General features: G+C 45.3%; 1 protein-coding gene across 1 annotated transcript in view; it reads right to left on the bottom strand.

The window, feature by feature from the left end:
* The window catches only part of LOC140403666 (glutamate dehydrogenase 1, mitochondrial-like), a 138,522-nt gene that overhangs the window by 34,018 nt on the left and 81,133 nt on the right, over positions 1–23,371 (bottom strand). The window contains exons 5-8 of the mRNA XM_072491826.1: positions 22,119–22,213; positions 7,821–8,000; positions 6,542–6,679; positions 5,294–5,431 (exon numbers count right to left, since the gene is read on the bottom strand). Of these exons, the coding sequence (XP_072347927.1) occupies positions 5,294–5,431; positions 6,542–6,679; positions 7,821–8,000; positions 22,119–22,213 (551 nt within the window). The remainder of the gene's footprint in view (positions 1–5,293; positions 5,432–6,541; positions 6,680–7,820; positions 8,001–22,118; positions 22,214–23,371) is intronic.

Below are 23,371 nucleotides of genomic sequence, written 5' to 3'. Positions count from 1 at the left end.
CTCTCCACCAGAATTTATTGGTGAGGGTCTTCCCATACGTCCGCGGGTCGACTTCCTGATCCCGCCTAAAAAACTAATTTAAAAAAAAAAAAGAAAAATTCTCAGCTCCTGCTGAAATTGACTAACCAGCCAGCTCCACTCCCGCCGAAATCGACTGGCCTGCCCCTGCAAAGAGAAGTGCTTTTAAAGGTTGACTTACCTCCCAGCAACCTCCTTCCGCAATGCTCCCGCTGAAACTGACTCACCAGCTGCTCTCACGCCGCCGAAATCGACTGGCCTGCCCCTGCAAAGAGAAGTGCTTTTAAAGGTTGACTTACCTCCCAGCAACCTCCTTCCGCAATGCTCCCGCTGAAATTGACTAACCAGCTGCTCTCACGCCGCCAAAATCGACTGGCCTGCCCCTGCAAAGAGAAGTGCTTTTAAAGGTTGACTTACCTCCCAGCAACCTCCTTCCGCAATGCTCCCGCTGAAATTGACTAACCAGCTGCTCTCACGCCGCCGAAATCGACTGGCCTGCCCCTGCAAAGAGAAGTGCTTTTAAAGGTTGACTTACCTCCCAGCAACCTCCTTCCGCAATGCTCCCGCTGAAACTGACTCACCAGCTGCTCTCACGCCGCCGAAATCGACTGGCCTGCCCCTGCAAAGAGAAGTGCTTTTAAAGGTTGACTTACCTCCCAGCAACCTCCTTCCGCAATGCTCCCGCTGAAATTGACTAACCAGCTGCTCTCACGCCGCCGAAATCGACTCTGGTCACCTCATTTTAGGAAGGATGTGGAAGCTTTGGAAAAGGTGCAAAGGAGATTTACCAGGATGTTGCCTGGAATGGAGAGTAGGTCTTACGAGGAAAGGTTGAGGGTGCTTGGCCTTTTCTCATTAGAACGGAGAAGGATGAGGGGCGACTTGATAGAGGTTTATAAGATGATCGGGGGAATAGATAGAGTAGACAGTCAGAGACTTTTTCCCCGGGTGGAACAAACCATTACAAGGGGACATAAATTTAAGGTGAATGGTGGAAGATATAGGGGGCTGTCAGAGGTAGGTTCTTTACCCAGAGAGTAGTGGGGGCATGGAATGCCTGTGGAAGTAGTTGAGTCGGAAACATTAGTGACCTTCAAGCGGCTATTGGATAGGTACATGGATTACGGTAGAATGATGGGGTGGAGATTAATTTGTTCTTAATCTAGGACAAAAGTTCGGCACAACATCGTGGGCCGAAGGGCCTGTTCTGTGCTGTATTTTACTATGTTCTATGTTACTCGTCAAAGGATTCCTAGCCTTTGACCTACCTTGGTTACCACAGTATTAATGCGACTAGTCCAGTTCAGTTTCTGATCAATGATAACCCCCCAGGATATTGATTATAGGAGATTCAATGATGGTAATACCATTGAATGTCAAGGGGCGATGGTTAGATCCTCTCTTGTAGGAGATGGTCATTGCCTGGCACTTCTGTGGTGCGAATGTAACTTGCCACTTGGATATTGTCCAGGTCTTGCTGCATTCGGACATGGACCGTTCCATTATCTGAGGAGTCATGAATGGCGCTGAACATGGTTTGTGGATGACTGCACATTCTCACTTCAAATCACTGACGAAGCAGCTGAAGGTGGTTGGGCCTAGGCACTATCCTGATGCCTGCTGTTGTTCGCACTGGCAATCGAGCTACTAGCGATTGCTCTCAGAATGGAGGGGGCTGGAGAGGTATCCAGAGGGGGGCAGAGAGCATAAAGTTTCACTCTATATGGATATCTCCATATCTCAAACCCCATAGGCCAGCATGGAAGGGATCATGAAGCGCCTAAAGGAGCTTGAAGCCTTCTTGGGCTACAACCCAACCTGAGCAAGAGTGAAATCTTCCCGGTGAACCTGCAAGGGAGAGGGACAGAGCTAGAGGGACTACCATTCAAACAAGCCCAAACCAAATTCCGCTACCTGGTGATCCAAATAGCCCACGACTGGACACAGGTCCACAAGTGGAACCTGACTGGTCTAGTGGAGGAAGTAGAAAAAGGAGGTGCAAAGGTGGGTTACATTCCCACTCTCGCTAGAGGGGACAGTACAGATGATCAAAATGAACTTACTGCCCAGGTTCCTGTGCAGATCCCTCCCAATCTACATCCCCTAGCCCTTCAACATGGTGGATAAACTAATCATGGATTTTGTGTGTGCGCGTGCGTATATGGGGGTGGGGGCAAAGAACAAGATCCAAAAAAAGGTCCTACAAAGGAGAAGCAGCAGCAGCCTGGCCCTCCCAGATCTACAGTTCTATCACTGGGCGGTCACAGCAGAAAGGGGATGGGTGAAGGAACTGAGAGTGGAATCGATGAAGATGGAGTGGAGTTGCTGCATAGGGACATCCCTCCAAGCCCTAGTCACAACCTGTTATAACTCCAATGCAGGCCCCGGGATCAATCACACGATTTCCCATGACCTCCCTGGAATAGGAACTTCCCCTTTAAGGCAGGCAGGACTTCCCTTTTAAGGGGGTGGGGTTTCCCCTTTACAAGGATATCCCCAGTGGTATAAAAACTTTGGCCTAGCTGCAGGTCGAGGAAAGAGACCCTTAGGAGGGGAGGGGAGGTGTATTGTAACTGTATTAGAATAAATCTTGTTCTTTAATTTCTATCATTGTCTAAGCATCTGCTTCTCGCGGATTCAACACAACCCTACGTCCAATCCCTCCAACAAGTACTCAAGAAGCCCTGTGCTGGTAGCTAAGCTCCAAACGTGTTATCAGATGAGACAACACTTCGGCCTAACTGAAACGTCCACCGTGACTCCTATATGTAACAACCACAGGTTCACGCCCGCAACAGTGGATGCCATCTTCAAAAGGTGGAGACAGGACGAGGGAACACTGACGACTAGAAACATGAACACAGACAAAAGAATAGTGGGAGGGGCTCATACAGGTTCTAACTACCAAAAGGAAACAGTGAGACATATACAGATCAAAAACTTCTTCCGTGGGAAACGACAACGTATTCCCAGATATTCGCTAGTTGAGAAACTGTTAGACGTGGGTGACCTAGGGAAGGGCAACTGTGGGGACCTGTACAGGTGACTGTTGGAGGGGTACATTCCCCCCTGGACGAGACAAGGCAAAAATGGGAGGAAGAACTAGCCATAGAAGTGGGGGTGGGGAAGACTCTGGATCAAAGCACTACACAAGGCGAACACCACATGCGCAGGGCTGTGCCTAATGCAGGTCAAAGGGGTGCAGAGAGTGCACCTAACCAGAGCTCAAATGAGCAGGTTTTTCCCGGAGGTGGAGGACAAGTGCGAACGGTGCCAGGGAGGCCCGGCCAACCACACCCACATGTTCTGGGCCTGCCCCAGACTTGCCGGGTTCTGCACCACCTACTTTGAGGCAATGTTCAAAGCTGACGGGGGTGGGGTGGCGCCATGCCCTCGGGGTCTCAGACCAGCCAGAACTCTTTGTCGGGAGGTGGGCCAACGCCCTACTCTTTGCCTCCCTAATCACCCGCTGAAGAATCCTGCTCAGCTGGCGATCGGCAGCAACACCCAAAGCTGCAGATTGGCTGTCCGACCTGTCAGAATTCCTTCAACTGGGGAAGATAGGCTCAGACAAGGGGGGGGGGGGGCGGCGCAAAAGTTCACACAATAAAAAGAAATCGCGAGATAGAAGGGAGAGCCACAGAGAGGTCAAAGGGCAAGCGGAAAACCAGAGTGAATAAAAAAAACCACCGCAGTCAATACCTGCCAACTGAGGCAGGTCGGCCAAATGGCGACCACGGCCGCAGAGGGTGGGGAGACAAGTACATAAAATATATATATTTGGTGATGTTTTTGCTTCCGTTTTCTTGTTTGCTCTTTGGTTTATCTCTTTTGTAACCTATATGAACTGAAATGTGTGACATAAACCAATAAAAACATTTAAAAAAAAATATTTGTGGTTTTCCAATCGTCTGGAGCCTTTACCAAACTAGGTATTTTGGAGATTACAACTCTTTCCCCCTAGCCACCTCTTTTAAGACCATCAGGTGCCAGGGACTTCACGTTTGCCTAGTAATTTTTCTCTAGTGATAATGATCATCTTTTTTAAGTTCCTCCCTCCTTGTTACTCTGATTTTCTATTATTGGAATCCTTTTATTATCTTCTACCATGGAGGCAGACCACAAAATATGTGTTCAAAGTCTCTGCCCCCTCTTCAGCTTCACTCCTTATTAGTTCTTTCAGGTTAATCCGCTTCATAATTAGCTTTTATAAACATGGTTAGTCCAGTTTCTCATTCTTGCACACAGCAGCAGCTAACTGGTCTGACATAATCTTTGAACTTCCAGATTTTTTTTAAAATTTAGAGTACCCAATTCATTTTTTTTCCAATTAAGGGGCAATTTAGCGTGGCCAATCCACCTACCCTGCACATCTTTTGGGTTGTGGGGGCGAAACCCACGCAAACACGGGGAGAATGTGCAAACTCCACACGGACAGTGACCCAGAGCCGGAATCGAACCTGGGACCTCGGCGCAGTGAGGCTGCAGTGCTAACCGCTGTGCCATCGTGCTGCCCTAACTTCCAGATCTTTTGATCAGTCCAAGCCAATTACACAACTCCAAACAGGGATTCTTGGAAATAAAAGTTAGTTTAAAATCTGCCAGTGAGGTGAACAAACCTCAGAATATTCTTAGCTGAACTGTATGACTTGGGTGCTCCCTCCCTTAGTGCTAAGAGACAATGGAACAAACATTCCTGACATTTGTATCAAGTTAAGGACATGATTTTGAATGCAGCTGTTTTTTTAAAATCTCATTAAACAGTGTGGCTACATTAATAAACTAAACATAAACTTGCTTTGTCATAGAGCAGTTAGCACTGCTGCCTCACAGCGCCAGAGACCTGGGTTCGATTCCAGCCTCAGGCGACTGTTTGTGTGGAGTTTGCACATTCTCCCCATGTCTGCGTGGGTTTCCTCCGGGTGCTCCGGTTTCATCCCAGAAGTCCAAAGACAGGTGCAAGTTAGGTGGATTGGATATACTGAATTGTCCCTCGGTGAGGTTGCAGCGATAGGAAGGGGGATTGGGCCTGGGTTAGGGTGCTCGTTCAGAGGGTAGCTTCAGACTCGATGGGCCGAATGGCCTCCTTCTGCACTGCAGGGATTTAACAAATTTTCGTCACCAGAGGGAGCAGACGAACAATGGTTCTGTTAGCTCAGTGCGGTTACAGTGGACGAATTGCAAAAAGTGTTAAACAAGGTGATTTAATTAGTGGGCAAAGGACACATTATCTCCTTCCCGACATGAAGATAGGGCACACAAAATTCCGGCTCACTTTTGCTTTGACTTTCCACGCGTTGCTTGCTGTCAGCTGCTTCTCACCGGCGGCAGGGATGAGAATGTCGCACTCTGCCTCTAGGATGTTGCCATCATATGGCCGTGCTTTAGGGAATCCAACAATTGTTCCATTTGCCTGTGTGCACAAACCAACAGGATAATTAAACATCAAAATTCTTAAACGTCACGGCGTGCTTAAGGAGCTTGGTATGCAAAATGGTTACTTTTTAATAATTATAAACCTATTTAAATAAAGAGTCATTGGAACCTCAGATTGAAAAAAAATCGCTTCAGTGGAATAAAGGACTGAAAAAATCCATTCAGTTCTGAATCAGTTGTCTGTTGTCGTCATGTAGGTTAGATTGCATAGCCAGGGGAGAGGTTTCGCTTCTTTTTATCTAACACGCTGCACCCGTAAAACAGCAATGGTTTTCCGTAAAATTACAGTTTAATTGTTATTCAAAGAAGCCTCAAAAGCAAAACACCTTCTGTACCAGCTCCCCAATAGGGAGCGGTCTTGGGCAGAAAATAGCCCGTTAATTTATAAATGGGCTGTTGACAATCCACAATTGAATTTTTATTTCTTTTATTCTTTCATGGCCAGCATTTGTTGCCATTCCCTAATTGCCCTGGAACTGAGCGGCCATTCCAGGTGGCACTTGGGGTCAACCCATTGCTGCTGGTCTGGAGTCACGTATAGGCCTGACTGATTTACTTCCCTAAAGGACGTCAGTGAGGCAGATGAGTATTTACGACAATCGACGATACTTCTCAGGTCACCATTACTGAGACGAGCTTTCCAATTTCAGATTTATTAATTGAATTCAAATTCCACCAGCTTCCATGGCGGGGTATGAACCCATGTTTTAGCATGGGCCTCTGGGTCACTAGTCCAGTGACAACACTGTCGTCCCATGAAAAATAACAGTTGAAATTACTACTCCAGGGGCAGCACGGTGGCCCAGTTGGTTAGCACTGCTGCCTCACGGCGCCAAAGTCCCAGGTTCGATCCCGGGTCTGGGTCACTGTCCGTGTGGAGTTTGCACATTCTCCCCGTATTTGCGTGGGTTTCGCCCCCACAACCCAAAGATGTGCAGGCTAGGTGGATTGGCCATGCTAAATTTCCCCTTAATTGGAAGAAATTAATTGGGTACTCTAAATTTTAAAAAAATAAATTACTACTCCTTCTTGACCCATGATGGAGCAAAATTTCAGCCTGAACACTTGAGGTTTAACATTCACGCACCAGTTTGTAATCCTCTAGCTCCTTCGGGTCAATTCCACCGTCATTCCAAATCGAGCCATCTAATTCACCAACACCGATACACTTGGCTCCATAGCGATGCAGGTACCTCATGGAGTGCATGCCTACGTTACCAAATCCCTGTGGGATATCAAAGAAAAACACGAGAGTTGGTTCATTTACATCAGTGCTGACACTTCCTGCAACGGTCTACTTAAGAGCTTTCAACGATGCGCACAAGAAACATTTTTTCCTTTCAAGTTCTTCCCTTTATCACTATCACTATCCATAAGAGCTACGACTTTTGATGGGGAATGTTCCCTGGGGCACCAATATCGCCTCTGGTACCTCACTTTTGTAAGTATTTTTCTTGCGGAACACATCACTGATCAGCTCACCACCCCTGCTCTCACCAGATAGCCACCCACATGCACTTTTCAGCATGAAGTCACCCATGAGCAGAGCAGGGAACCTGATGGAATTTGTCATTTCTCAAGCTCAAGGCAGTGAGGTCAACTGAAATAGCCCAAGGGCTGCCCTGGCTAATTTAGGAAAGACTGGAATTTGAACCAATGAGATTGTAATCTATATGCAGCAATGCTTTTATCCAGGACAACACCAGATTCCAAATGAATACACGGGCCCAATGTTACCCAAGGTGAAAACCATGGTGCCGCAAAATAGGCATCATAGGAATTTGTAAAAAGAACTTTCACCAGAGAAAACAACAAGTCAGATTTCAGGCATTCAGACCACTAAAGCGTTCCAATTGCCATTTGCATCCTGCAGAGGCATACGGTTTTATTCAGCTGCAGGCATCTAGAATTCAGTGCATCGGTAATCCGTCGCCAGATTCAGAAGATTACCTTTCCACATCAGTTGGCTTTTTGTCAAAGTCTTGATTAAATTTACTGATTGTTGAGGATGAGGAGAACCATACAGCAGTGCATTTTGTATTCCAGTAAGCCAGTGTACAATAGAAAAGGCTGTGCCTTCTATTTGGGTCTCATCATTCACCTAGGTATTAGGTAGGTGAAAGCTTAACTGGATCAGAAAGGGTTGCAGGTTTGGGAATGATTGGCGACAGCATCCAGGTAGAATACAGAATGTAAATGGACTCAAAACGTAGTTGAGTAAAATCAGTTACACTGATGTCAGCTTTCAGCTTTTTCTTTCTCTATAGGGAGTAATGGATCAACCCATAGCTCAGGACACTAACACTGAAAGAAGCAGGACAGAAGATAAAGTAAAGTCAGCTCATTGTTCCATATTCTTTACAAACCTGAATAATGAAGGTTTTATCGCCAAAGCCAGGGGTCATGCCCAAAACACTCATGTAGGATGCTTCATTGATAAAGTTCTCTATCCCATGGAAAACGCCACGTCCTGTAGCAGAAATACGGCCGTGAATGCCACCCTGGCTGATGGGCTTGCCAGTCACACAGGCATGAGCATTTATATCCTACAACAGAGATATTTTTATATATATATGTATAAATTATGTACAGAATAAAATCATTTGGTGTACAATTAAGCTGGTAAACAGGGGGCCGGACCTCCTATACGCTGGCCACTGCTAGGATAGAAACACTGCCAGTGTCAGACTGCAATCTGTATCTCCACATCTCCAGTTACAGGAAAATTAGAGTGGCTCACTTCTCATAGTAGAGAACTAAAGCAGAGAACTCAGCTGAAAGCTTGGACAATTAAAAATAGTTGTAACGTACAGGGCAGGAATATGCCCAGTTTGATTCTTGCTCTGTGCAATTTGCATGCGAGTGAAATAAAAACAGAAAACGCTGGATAAACGCAGTGGGTCTGGCAGCATCTTTGCAGAGGGAAACACCGAGTTCACGTTTCGAGTCCGCAGGACTCTTCTCAGACCCTGCCTCCTGATGTCAATGCAGTTGGGGCTCGTCTGTGGTGCCCCATAGTCAAATGACCAATTTTAAAGAAAAATTAGAAAAGTTGGTTTCATAATATGTGCACCTCTCAGCCAGCCAATTACACAGGTTTTCAAAATACAAAAACAATCAATTAAACAGTATTTAATGCAAGGAGATATTTAACTAATCTATAAAAATAAAAATCACCCAAATCATGTTGGAAGTGTATTTGTCCCTAATCCACACCAATCTGCTCCTGCCAATCAACTATGATTACAAGTCTGCCACAAACCAGATGTTCCACTAACTTTCCCCTTGACCACTTCTGCATACAATCTGCAAGTGCTGTACACTTCGGTCAGCAAAGGACAGGAGGGAATAATTTTCAAACATACAAAATACATGAAAACCCCTCCAAAGCTGATTGTCCGCATCCTTGCTGGTCCTAAAAGTCTCACCCCCTCCACCCCAAATTCCAGACCCCCTCCCAGTGCAATAATATAATTGTTAACTCCCTCGTGCTGACAGACTCGCAAAGCTGCCTCGGTGACAGCAGCTGAAGCCTGTGAGCAGGTTACCGGCTACAGATATAAACAGAGAGTAGGTAACAGGTGAACATAGTTTCAGCTGTAAAGTGCTATGTTTAAATCTGTCACTTTATCCACTATAATTGCCTGTGAGCTGGGTTAAACTCAAAAAATCCATAGAAAGGCTATTCCCACAATATTTCTGTGTACATCATATTAACCAAATTTCTGAAAATGTGATAATGCCGCAGTCACAAACAGTTGCTTGGTGATTAACAACAGCCATTTAGAAGTGATATTCATAACCGGACGCAGAAACATGCATGATCCACTTCGCTTTCAGCCGAGCAGCTAGCAAGCTTGTGGCTTCATGGCTGTGGGCAGTGACAGGGTTTGGATTCAGCCAGCTCTCTAGTTCTTACATTTTAGCACTCAAGCCAAAAGGATGTCATTTGTAAGGAAAGTGGAATGATCTCTACACAATAGAGTTGTTGGGTTACTGCTTCCTCAAGAGCTAATAACTATTCCCTACTTGGCCAACGCCCACAGTTTATGGGGCTGAAATTGCAGGAGGAACTGTAGTGGAGGCCTCTATTGCACCACTCAACAGGACAGTGTCCGAGAGTGTCCCTCAACAATCAACTTTGCAGAAGTGACACTATTTCACTTGCATATGCAATTGGAATTCGAACACGCACTGGTCTGCCATCTCTTGGCAATCTGATCCAGTTACAGATTCAGCTCCCATCACTTACACCATGAGACACAACCTGGGCTAGTAGGTGGGCTGCATGAATGACCTTCTTTCATCTCAGTGTGCCGCAAGATTGAAATCGGGCTTGTTCACCACCCATGACCCCATGAATAAGATTAAATATATTTAATATACGCCAAATATTTCATGATGAGTTGCAAAAAATGCTTAATCATTTATATATTAATAGAATGTCATGAACTTCAAATGGGAAAAACAAAATAAATATTTACACTTTGGACGCAGATGGGGTGCATGGCTCTCACAGTCAATGTTGTGATCAATCAGCAAGCTCCTCACTTCACTCGCTCTCGCTTTACGTGCGAATCACATCAGCCATACCGGTAGTAATTGTTGAAGTGTAATTTAATGGAGCTTGCCTCATTGTGTAAACTCTGCAGCAACTTGTGGATGAGGAAGAAAGATCGTAATTGGGGATTGCCTCAAGTTTAACAGTACTTGCCCCATTCTTTAATGGGATGTGAGCATTGCTGGCAAGTCCAGTGCTTGTTGCACAATCCATTGTCCTTGAGAAGGTGGTGTTGAACAGCTACAGTACATGTAGTGCAGGTATACCTACAGTGTTGTTAGGATAACAGCCCCAAGAATGAGATCCAGCGATAGCAAAGGAATGGTAATGTAGTTCCAAGGCAGGATGGTGTGTGACTTGGTGGGGAACTTTCAGGTACTGGCGCTCCCACATGTCTGCTGCTATTGTCCTTCTAGGTGATGGAGATTGCAGATTTAGAACGTACAGTTGAAGAAGCCTTTGTAAGTGCTGTAGTGAATCTTGCACATGGTTCAACAATGCTGCTGCTGTGCATCAGTGGTGAAGGGAGTGACCGTTTAAGGTGGCAGATAGGGCACCACAAGCAAGCATGGTGCTTTGTCCTGGATGGTGGCAAGCTTCTCGAGTGTTGTTGGAGCTGCACTCATCCAGGCAAGTGGAGTATTCGACTGTACTCCTGACTTTGCAGATGGTGGACAGGCTTTGGGGAATCAGGTAGTGAATTACTCACTGCAGGATTCCTAGCCTCTGACCAGCTCTTGTAGCCACAGTATTTGTATAGCTAGTCCAGTTCTGTCTCTGGTCAATGGTAAGCCCCAGGGTGTTGGTAGTGGGGGATTCAACAATGATACTGCCACATTTTGGCTGATCATGCATTCGCTTTGCAAAGACACCAGCTCATCCTCAATTTTCACAAAATTGCTGTACTTGCACATTAAATTGTAATTAAACTCACCTCAGAATGTTATGGTTGGTATCCAAAAGCATAGCAACCATTTTAAACGAGGGGGATTTATGTTCCGACAATGTCACTCAACTGCTCTGTCCCAGAAACGGAACAAATGGGGCAGCACAGTGATTAGCATTGCTGCCTACGGCACTGAGGACCCGGGTTCGAATCTCGGCCCTGGATCACTGTCCGTGTGGAGTTTGCACATTCTCCCCGTGTCTGCGTGAGTTTCACCTCCACAACCCAAAAGATGTGCAGGTTAGGTGGACTGGCCATGCTAAATTGCCCCTTAATTGGAAAAAATAATTGGGTAATCTAAATTAAAACAAAAAGGGAACAAATTAAACTATGAACTCTCATTCTTATAGGTAATAGACCGTTGTTGAGATTTAAAACTTAATTTTCTTACTTTTCCTATCCCTTGCTATATCTCTTTTGACTCTAAGTCACCATATTTCCTTCTGCGTTTCCCTTCATTCTCAATCCCCAAATCTCAACGATTCAGGAGAATGACTGTTGGTCTCTCTATTTATCAAGGTCCCAGATTCCAAGTTGCCCTTCCTCTGCCATTATCAGCTTGCACCTCCAGCAATTTTCAAGACAAACATTTTTATGCGGAAGGGCGAGGAAAAACGATAACCACTCCAACACTATGAACTGCTGTTACTTTACATGTCACTGCACTGGAGAAACTGGTTTCCTCTCCCCACACCACACTCGTTATTAGGACAGCAGTTAGTTGCTATTAGAGGAACAAAAAATGCAAAATAAAATGCTGAGCGTATAATACAACAGTCACATAACATTCACATAATATTTGTGACAATTTTCACGGTGTGGGAACATTTGAAAATTGAGTCACAGCTGAAATTACAGAAGTGATGTTCAATAATGAAACTACAGCAAGTGAACTAATGGTCTGAAAGTCAAGTTTAATCCTTAAGCTCTTTTGGCAAATATCTCATTGTCTATTATTGTCTTCACAAATCCTGTGTTTTCTTAACTTAGCTTTAAGAGCTCAGATGGCATTTGAAAATCAAGAATGTGCTTGAAGCTCTCTCATTGTACTTAAAAAAAAATTATAATAATAATCTTTATTATTGTTCAAGTAGGGTTACATTAACACTGCAATGAAATTACTGTGAAACACCCTTAGTTGCCACATTCCGGTGCCTGTTCGGGTACACGGAGGGAGAATTCAGAATGTTCAAATTACCTACTCGCACGTCTTTCGGGACTTGTGGGAGGAAACCGGAGCACCTGGAGGAAACCCGCGCAGACACGGGGAGAACATGCAGACTCCGCACAGACAGTGACCCAAGCCAGGAATCGAACCAGGGACCCTGGAGTTGAGAAGTAACAGTGCTAACCACTGTGCTATCCTAACTATTACCATCCTAACTTTCATTTTAGGAAATACTGGATTTGACAAAATGGTTTGAAATAGCCAATGACACAGCAGGTTTACAATATCCCAGGTTAGATCATCTGAAAGGTGTGCTGGACCGAAAGAGGGGCCAGGGTCTCTAAATCATTATGCAGCAACTTTGGCTGGAAGAACAAGGTCTGGCTATCATGCGAATGCAGGACCAGGCACGGCAATGCAGTCTTTCATAGGGAAACGGTCTACCAATATTCACAATCAAAGATCACATGCATAATGGCAGCTTGAGTGACAAGTGCTGCTCCTGAAGCAGCAGCAATCAGGGACATGCTCAAAAGCAATAGTAGGTTTAATGGCAACATTTCTAGGTGCTTTCTTCTTTGGCAAAGCAAAAGAGCAGAGATGAGGCTGAAGGGCACAGGCTGCAGATGCAAAGCAAATGGTAAATAGCTAAATTAACGCCGGTGACAATCACACCAGAATAAAAAACTGGGAAGGAATCTGAAGTATTTAATAGTGAATTTAAGGATGTTATCTGGACAGTGAAAAGATGAAAATCGCTTATTGTCACAAGTAGGCTTCAAATGAAGTTACTGTGAAAAGCCCCTAGTCGCCACATTCCGGCGCCTGTTCGGGGAGGCTGTTACGGGAATTGAACCGTGCTGCTGGCCTGCCTTGGTCTGCTTTCAAAGCCAGCGATTTAGCCCTGTGCTAAACAGCCTCTGAAGGGTAAGGGCTCCGACGTTGATCTATGATCTTTCAAAGAAGTAATGAGTGCTTGAGTAAAACTGCAGGCTCAACTGACACACCAGCTAGTTGGAACAAGTACAATATTATTGGTATTAATAACAATAGACTGGTATAGGAAAGATTGATTGGACCAAATAGGGTGGGAACAAACAGATAAAGCCATTGTAGCGGATGACATTAAAGCATTGCTGATCTAATACGGCACAGTGGCTAACACCGCTGCCTCACAGTGCCAGCGACCCGGGTTCAATTCCGACCTTGGGTGACTGTGTGGAGTTTGCATGTTCTCCATGTGTCTGCATGGGTTTCCTCTGGTTTGCGCCTACAGTCCAAAGATGTGCAGGTTAGGTGGATTGGCAATGCTAAATTGCCCCTTAGTCTCCAAAGATGTGTAGGTTAGGTTACGGGGTGGCAGGGGAGTGGGCTTTGGTAGAGTGCTCTTTCGGAGGGTCGATGCAGATGTGATGGGCCGAATGGCCTGCTCCTGAACTGTAAGGATTCAATGATGTGGATTTGATAACAGAGAGATGACGCTGATCCAACTGAACTATGGTTCAACTGAAGTGCCCTGATGCTTTCAAACGAGCCATTTTGTAGACTATTTCAGGGCAAACAATGCAGCTCAATGAATCGTCTGTGCATTGAACAAAATGTTTCTCATTTATTTATCCAGTGCCGAGTCAGTGACTGCCTTGCTTTGGGGGTGGGTGAGCAAAATATGGCTGGTATGCAGAGCCTCTGAGGCTCAATGAGCAGGCAGAGGTCATTAATTTCTTGAACCTGTTCTGCCAATCAATGAAGTCATGATCTGTATTGTAACTCTACCAATCCACCTTGGCTCTCAGGTTCAACATTTTGAATTGAGCTAGCAACTCATGCTTTCTGCTGAGTCCCACACTGTGCAGAGGTTTTCCCAAACTTCCCCCTGATTTTAAAGTTGCATCCTTTGTCCAGACCCCCCCCCCCCCCGCCCCCCCCCCCCACTAGTGGAAATAGTTTCTCTACCTACCCTAACAATACTGCCACAAATCTTAAAAGCCTCAATCAATTTGAAGGTTGCAATGTGGCCAGATATAAACATTAAGAACAGCAAGAACAATATCTGGCTTGGGCAGTTGGCAAGGGTAGTACAGAGTTGCCACTCTGCTGGCTTTCACCATTCCTGTTGCCATTTAAATCATTCCTTCCACCCCATCATATTATCTATAAAGATAGATAATTCACATAGATGATTTGGAGTTGGGGGCCAAGTGCAATGTATCCAAGTTTGCAGACGACACTAAGATGAGTGGTAAAGCAAAAAGTGCAGAGGATACCGGAAGTCTGCAGAGGGATTTGGATAGGTTAAGTGAATGGGCTAAGGTCTGGCAGATGGAATACAATGTTGACAAATGTGAGGTTATCCATTTTGGTAGGAATAACAGCAAAAGGGATTATTTAAATGATAAAATATTAAAACATGCTGTGCAGAGAGACCTGGGTGTGCTAGTGCATGTGTCCCAAAATGTTGGTTTACAGGTGCAACAGGTAATTAAGAAGGCAAATGGAGTTTTGCCCTTCATTGCTAGAGGGATGGAGTTTAAGACTAGGGAGGTTATGCTGCAATTGTATAAGGTGTTAGTGAGGCCACACCTGGAGTAGTGTTTTCAGGTTTGGTCTCCTTACCTGAGAAAGGACGTACTGGCGCTGAAGGGTGTGCAGAGGAGATTCACTAGGTTAATCCCAGAGCTGAAGGGGTTGGATTACAAGGAGAGGTTGAGTAGACTGAGACTGTACTCGAAATTTAGAAGGATATAAAATTATGAAGGGAATAGATAGGATAGATGTGGGCAGGTTGTTTCCACTGGCGGGTGAAAGCAGAACTAGGGGGCATAGCCTCAAAATAAGGGGAAGTAGATTTAGGACTGAGTTTATGAGGAACTTCTTCGCCCAAAGGGTTGTGAATCGATGGAATTCCTTGCCTAGTGAAGCAGATGAGGCTCCTTCATTAAATGTTTTTAAGATAAAGATAGATAGTTTTTTGAAGAATAAAGGGATTTAAGGGTTATGGTGTTCGGGCCGGAAAGTGGAGCTGAGTCCACAAAAGATCAGCCATGATCTCAGTGAATGGTGGAGCAGGCTCGAGGGGCCAGATGGCCTACTCCTGCTCCTAGTTCTTATGGGATCTTGCATTTTGTTCCCCCTCCCCGTCACTGGTTTGTGTATTTGTTTAAATACTGGAGCATCTTTAACTCAAATTTTGACGAAAGGTCACTGACCCAAAACATTGGGCGGGTTTCTCGGCCACACCCGCCCGCCGATCAGAAATTCCCACCCGAGGTCAAGGAACTTTCACATGCTCCCTGACCGTGGCGTCTTGTGGCGGGCACAGCGGAAAGATCCAGCCCATTAACTTTGGGTGGGATTTTCTAGCCCTGCCGATGGCGGGCATCACTGCTGGGCGAGGATGCAAAAATGGAAGTGATAACATCCAAATTGGAATGATGATGATTCAAGGTTGCTTCCAGGCACAAAGATTTATGAGCATCGCGAGAGAGAACTTGCACCTGGCCCTGCTTCTTGCAAGTAAGAAAGACAGCATAATGTGGAAAAATAATTTCAGGAGATATGTGATTGCCTGCTGACATCATTACAATCAGTGCCAGAGTAACAAGGCAGAAATATGATTACCAGACCGCAAACATAATTGTGATGACAAAGTAAAAGAAATACATACAGTGGGGTGCACTGCTGAAATATAGCTCTGTTAATGCAAAGCAGTGAATTTCCAAGTTACATTAAATATGCAAGGCAAAGGGCAGTACGGTGGTGCAGTGGTTAGCACTGCTGCCTCACGCAGCTGAGGTACCAGGATCGATCCCGGCTCTGGGTCACTATCCGTGTGGAGTTTGCACATACTTCCCGTTTGTGTGGGTTTCGTCCCCACAACACAAAAATGTGCAGGGTAGGTGGATTGGCCACGCTAAATTGCCCCTTAATTGGAAAAAATGAATTGAGTACTCATAATTTAAAAAAAAAAAATGCAAGGCAAGAAATATGCACGGGGCAGCACGGTAGCATTGTGGTTAGCACAATTGCTTCACATCTCCAGGGTCCCAGGTTCGATTCCGGCTTGGGTCACTGTCTGTGCGGAGTCTGCACATCCTCCCAGTGTGCGCGTGGGTTTCCTCCGGGTGCTCCGGTTTCCTCCCACAGCCCAAAAATGTGCAGGTTAGGTGGATTGGCCATTCTAAATTGCCCTTAGTGTTGGGTGGGGTTACTGGGTTATGGAGATAGGGTGGCAGTGTGGACCTTGGGTAGGGTGCTCTTTCCAAGAGCCGATGCAGACTCGATGGGCCCAATGGCCTCCTTCTGCCTGTAAATTCTATGAAAGAAACTTGCCGAAGAAAACCTTGGATGACTGTGTGGAGTTTGCACATTCTTTCCGTGTCCGCGTGGGTTTCCTCCGCCGGGTGCTCCGATTTCCTCCCATAGTCCAACGGTGTGCAGGTTTGGTAGATTGGCCGTGATCAATTGCCCCTTAGTGTCCAAAAGTGAGATTACGGGTTGCAGGGATGGGGGGCTCTTTCATAGGGTCGGTGTGGACTCGATGGGCCAAATGGCCTCCTTCTGCACTGTAGTGATTCTATGATTCTATGAAAATAATCTGGATTACTCCTACAGGATAAGGGGAAATTGAAATGAAATGAAAATCGCTTATTGTCACAAGTGGGCTTCAAATGAAGTTACTGTGAAAAGCCCCTAGTCGCCACATTCCGGCGCCTGTTCGGGGAGGGTGTAACGGGAATGGGGTTGGGGGAAATAGCTATATAAATAAATTTAAAAAGAGAGGAAAGGGATAATGAAAGAGCAAAATATATCAATAAAAACATTGCTAGTAGAAAATTGGCTAAGGAAGAAGTCACAACTAAAGGATAAGTGTGATTGGGTAATTCAGAAAGGTAATTTATTCATAATCACACTGAATGCAGCCATCTAGACCATTGTGTAAATTCTCTGAAGTAGCTATCAGCGAAGTCCTAATCCCTTCAATTTCCAAATACTTACCACATTTCATTTGAAAATGTCTTGCGGATTCTGGTTCCACACCTTATTCTGGCTGGGGACAGCATATCCTAATAATCCTCAGCATACAAAAAAAAATCTCCCCTTCTCCACTGTTGTTTAGTAATAAACCAAAATTTATGATCTTATTTATTGATTCATGGAAATCTATTAACCTCCACAGAGATTTGAAGTTGTTTGGATCACCCAGTTCATAAATCTTCAAAATCCTCCATGGTATGGCCTGGAGATCTTTCTTAAGACAGGGCATCAAATATTGGATGCAATATTTGGTTGTGGGCTAACCAAGGATTTTGTTTGAAGTTAAAAAGAAATTAAACCCATTCGACCTCGGGGTTACAGGTTTTTGGTAGCCTTCTGTCTCAAGAGATGATGGTTTACGTCTTGGGTGGGCCAACACTCTGCAACATCACCTGGTGTGGCTCAAGAGCCCCATATATACGTGGCAGTCTCGGTCACATTTGGGGAAGGTGAGCACAGTGGGCTGAGAAGGTGCAGGATTCACAGGCCTCTGTTTTGAGTAGGAGTTTGTTTCCTGCCAAGAAAGGCTGCAGCTTGGCTTGAGCTGTCACACAAACACTGTAGCTCATATCCACATTGATACACAAAATTCATTAACAAGCAGACAATCTGCTCCACCTTGATGTTCAGATTACCATGCGCCGAGGTTGAAAACTGACTATTTCTTTTTTTTAATAAACATTTTATTGAGGTATTTTTAGTATTATAACAACACAATAAACAATGTCCATGAAACTATAAACATAGTGCAAAAGCCGTCTCCCTCTCTTACAGGTCCCACCTTTATTAACCCCCTACTCTAAGCTAAAATAACCCCCCCCACCCTTCTACTGACGATTAATTTTTCGCGAAGAAATCGATGAATGGCTGCCACCTCTGGGCGAACCCTAAAACTGACTCCTATTTCAAAGGGCACTGAACAGAGGAAGTTTATGGAGTCACTGACTATCGCAATAAAAGAAACAGTGCGTGCTGCAGAGGCTCTGCAAGTCTGAAGTCAGCACAGTGCCAACATGTAAATTGGGGAACAAATCTGACCATCAACATTAGTAAAATGCCAATAGCAATGTTCCTCAGACTGAATGAGACTTGCACCCCACTACAAAGAGTAAGCTGAGGTGCAGGGTCAAACGTAGAAGTGGCTTTGGAGTAGAATATTCTGCTCACTCAGCATGACAGACAAAAGGGTGTGGTTCATTGCTCATTATAGACCAATCCAAATTGGCTCCAGTTTGATCGAAGCAATTTTATACCCTTTTGTTACAATTATCTTTAAATAATGTAATCATGCATTGTTGAAATGAACAGTCACAGTTGAGATACTTTATTCATACATGGAATGGGGGCCTCATTGTCTAGGCCATCTTTCATTGCCCATCCCCAATTGCCCCCCGAGAAGGTGCTGGTGAACTGCCTTCTTGTATCGCTGCAATCCCTGTTGTGCAGGCACAATCAGAGTGCTGTTAGGAAGGGAATTCCACGATTCTGATCCAGCAACAGTGGAGGAACGACAATATTTCCAAGTCAGGATGGAGAACGCTTTGGAGGGGAACAAACTGATAGGTGTGCTCCCCATGAGTCAGCCGCCCTTGTACATCTGGGTGGGTTTGGAACGTACTGCCGAAGGAGCCTTGGTGAGTTTCTGCAGTGCCTCTTGTAGATGGTACACACGGCTGCCACGGTGCTTCAATAGTGGAAGATGTGAATATTTGTGGAAGGGGGAGCAATCAAGCGGGCTGCTATGTCCTGGATGGTGTGAAGCTTCGAGTGTTGTTGCAGCTGCACTCATCCAGGCAAGTGGAGAGTATTTTATCACACTCCTGACTTGTGTCTTGTAGACGGTAGACAAATTTTGGGGAGTCAGGAGGCAGGTTACTCCCCACAGGATTCCTAGCCTTTGACCTGCTCTTGTCGCCACCGTATTTATAAGGTGATTCTAGTTTGGATTCTGGTAAATGGTAACCCTCCAGGATGTTGACAGTGGAAGATTCCGTGATGGTCAAGGGGCGACGGTTACATTCTCTCTTGTTGGGAGATGGTCATTGCCTGGCATTTGTGTGGTTTGAATGTTACTTGACACTTGTCAGCCCAACCCTGCCTTTTGTTCCGTACTTGCAGGATTTGGACATGGACTACTTCAGTGTCTGTGTTGTAACAATGATATTGAACATTGTGCAGTCATCAGTAGACATTCTCACTTCTGACCTAATGATGGTAGGAAGGTCATTGATGGAGCAGATGAAGATGGTTGGGTCTAGGGCACTAGCCGGAGGAACTCCTGCAGTGATGTCCTGGAACGGAGATGATTGCCCTCCAACCAACACACCATCTTCCTTTTTTGCCAGGTACGACTCGAACGAGTGGAGAGTTGCCCCCCACTAATTCCCATTTACTCCTGTTTTGCTCGGACTCCTGGATTCCACACACCATCAAATGCTGTCTTGATATTAAGGGCAGCCACTCATCTCGGGGGTTCAGCTGTTTTGTCCATGTTTGAACCAGACTGTGTAATGTGGTCAGGAGCAGAGTGACCCCAGCGGAGACACAAATGGAGTGTCAATCAGCACATACATTATTGCTAAGCAAGTGCCACTTGATAGCAATGTTACCCCTTCCCTTACTTTACTCATTCATAGAGAGCAGACTGCTGTGGTAAAATGGCCAACAGCCTGAATTTTAGGTGCAACATATAATTGGAGACTTTAAATTAAAACCGCAGTCAGAACCATAGACAGGCCTGCTGGGAATTTGAACAGCCAAGTTCCAATATACTGGACAGAGACAGACAACCAGTGAAAGTCTGGGCCTGCCCTGTAAATGGGGGATAAACAGTCCCATTCAAATGGATCGATTGTGGATTGCCCAGATGAAGCCAGACTTTCTGGCACCTAGATCACCTTATATGGGTTAAGGTTACGTGAAGCTAATGCAAGAACAAAGAACAATACAGCACAGGAACAGGCCCTTCGGCCCTCCAAGCCTGTGCCAATCACGTGTCCTATGTAGACCACATGCCTGTATCCTTCTACACTCCATCTGTTCATGTGTCTATCCAAATAAGTCTTAAAGGTCGCTAATGTATCTTCCTCAACCACCTCACTTGGCAGTGCATTCTAGGCCACCACCATCTTCTGAGTGAAAAAAACATCACCCACACATCTCCACTGGACCTGTCCCCCTCACCTTGAACTTGTGCCCCCTTGTAAATGTCATTTCCGCCCTGGGAAAAAGCCTCCAACTGTTCACCCTATCTTGACCCCTCAAATGAGATTGTACTTTTACTTGCATGGTCTCAGTATCTATTTTGTTGCTTTTCCCCATGCTTGCCACACCCAGCTTGATCCTGCAAAACTGTTCCTGTTGATGTTTCCTTTGTGGTATGAAGCTGCATCAAATGGAAATTGATATGCTGGCCTGAACTTTCTGGCTGGTCAAGCTGGTGAGACCTTCCAGTGGGTGCACCTACCCCGCGGGTTTCCTGGTAGCAAGGGGTGCATTTAACGTAAACCCCGTTGACAACGGTGGAATCAGAAGACCCTGCCGCTGGCCGAAGGTAGACCACCTCTGATTTTGCAGAGGGTTGCGGGGAAAATACCACCCGCTGTCTCTACGAGCTTCACTTTGATCCCAATATTTTTTAATTTGGGTCTGCATCTCTTGGGCCATAGTGCCAGGAACCCGGGTTCAATTCCGGCCTTGAGTGACTATCTTTGTGGAGTTTGCACTTTCTCCTCGTGTCTGCTTAGATTTTCTCCAGGTGCTTCCCACAGTCTAAAGATGTGCAGGTTAGGTGGATTGGCTATGCTAAATTGCCCTATAGTGCCCCAAAAAGATCTGTAGGTTAAATTAAGGGGTTATTGAGATGGGGGGATGGGAGTGAGCATGGGTGAAGTACTCTTTCAGAGGGTCAGTGCAGACTCATTGGGCCAAATGGCCTCCTTCTGCACTGTTGGGATTCTATGATTCTATGAGATTACGGTTGAATACAATTCTGCTGATGATGACCCACAGTGCTTCATGGCTATCCAGTCTTAAGTTGCCAGATGTGTTTGAAGTCTATCCCATTTAACACGGTGTGAAAATGCCGGCGTTGGACTGGGGTGAGCACAGTAAGAAGTCTTGTAACGCCAGGTTAAAGTCCAACAGAATTGTTTCGAATCACTAGCTTTCGGAGCACAGCTTCCTCCTCAGGTGAGGACTGACCTGATGAAGGAGCTGTGCTCCAAAAGCTAGTGATTCAAAACAAACCTGTTGGACTTTAACCTGGTGTTATATAACACGATGCCATGATGGAGGGTTTCCTCAATGTGAAGACAGGACTTTGTCTCCACAATGTCTATACGATGGTCAGATGCATCTGTGGCCGGCAGGTTTGTGAGGACGAGGTCAAGTATGTTTTTCCCGGGATCGCATGTGGCGCAGTGGGTAGCACTGCTGCCTCACGGTGCCGAGGTCCCAGGTTCGATCCCAGCTTTGGGTCACTGTCCGTGTGGAGTTTGCACATTCTCCCCATGTCTGCGTGTGTTTCACCCACACAACCCAAAGATGTGCAGGTTAAATGGATTGGCCACACTAACTTGCCACTTAATTGGAAAAAAAATAATTGGGTACTCTAAAAAAAATTTTTAAAGTATGTTTTTCCCTCTTGTTTGGTTCCCTCACTTCATGCTGCAGAGCCAGGATAACAGCTTATGGCCTTTAGGATTCAGCCACCTCAGTCCAACTGCCTGAAACGGTTATAACTATTTACTTTCTCCTCTTTTTCTCCTCCGTGCTCTATTGCTCACGTTAAGCCCTACATAGGCCACGTTGAATTGCAAAATCTATATCCACTATTATTTAATAACTATCTGTCTTTCACAAATAACGATTTTCTACAATCAAACTGAATTGATTCAGAAGCAATGTTTTATTGAACCTCCTGACTTGCCATTCAATTTCCTTCATACACTCACCTGGTGTCCCATCGTGGTGGCAAAAGTATCGGCAATCCAGGACATTTCTCTCTCGCCTGTGCTCATATCAGGGGCCGGCACGTCAATACCAGGTCCTAGGAGAGCGAAGGAAAATTTTAATCTTGCAAACATTTTTATTCTCCTTCTGCAACAACAGTTCCAACCTCAGGCCAGCTGACTTGATGGACAAACCCAACGACCGTTATGCCCTTCGGACAGGTAGAAGAGAAACAAAGTAAACATGTAAAAAAACACAACATTCTCAGGACACGGTAAGTTGGATGAATTTCAGTTTTTGACCCATGCTCATCTAGCGCTGTGTTGAAACTAGCCAACGCTCGTTTCTCGGAGGAACCTTGCAGCTATGCGAAGTGAAACCTTTATTCCAGGCAGTCTGGGCTAGATTCAATGGACATGACGAGAAATAAAGACATTGTTCTAGCTCCGTGCACTACCCAAATCTCAAAATAGTCAACAGTTTGTTAAACAAATTTAAAGGGTTACACAATTAATGTTTTCCCCCACAAAACAGACTAGAAGCACAAGCTCCAGTTCATTAAACAGGCCCCTCGTAATCACACAATGATAAAATGTGGCTTTCAATTACTTTTTGCATTCACACATTTCAACTGTTCATGGGGTGTTGTCACGGTAAACGTTAGATGCCACAGATCCGAATACTATGCATTTCGCTTCACATTCAATCCCTTCTCTGAATTACGTTGTTTCGGAAATAGGAGCAAAGTAGAGAGTCAGGGCCCGGATAATTCCTGGCAGCTAGCACTGTTCTGGTGTCAACACGTGTGCTTGCCACCTTGATGTTAGGCCAGAAAGATACGGGAATGGGCGTAATTACTGAGAAACAGGTAACTCTTTACACTGATTTTAAGTTAAACAGGCAGCATTTATAATTTCACCTATAAATCTGCATGGAATGAACAGAGACAGACATATACACTTACACACAGGTGAAGCTTAGACAGGAGGGGGAAAAAAGATTTTTTAAAAGACATTTGTTTTAGTGACAGCATTTATTGCCCATCTTCGAGTTGCCTTTGGGCATTATGAGTCAACCATTTGGAGTCACACGTGGGCAGAATGGGAACGGTTGGCAGGTTTTCTTGCCCGACGGCTTTCAAAAACCATTCTGATTAATTTATTTTTCCTTGCCGTCTGGGTTTCTAGCCCAGCATTTACAATTATCAGAACATTTATCTTTCCTTGCTCTCTGGGATTTTAGCCCAGCATTTATA

This window comes from Scyliorhinus torazame, chromosome 28 (assembly GCF_047496885.1).
Source record: "Scyliorhinus torazame isolate Kashiwa2021f chromosome 28, sScyTor2.1, whole genome shotgun sequence".
Classification (NCBI taxonomy): domain Eukaryota; kingdom Metazoa; phylum Chordata; class Chondrichthyes; order Carcharhiniformes; family Scyliorhinidae; genus Scyliorhinus; species Scyliorhinus torazame.
Note: the sequence above shows the minus strand (reverse complement) of the source record. Positions and strands in the feature narration are given on the sequence as shown.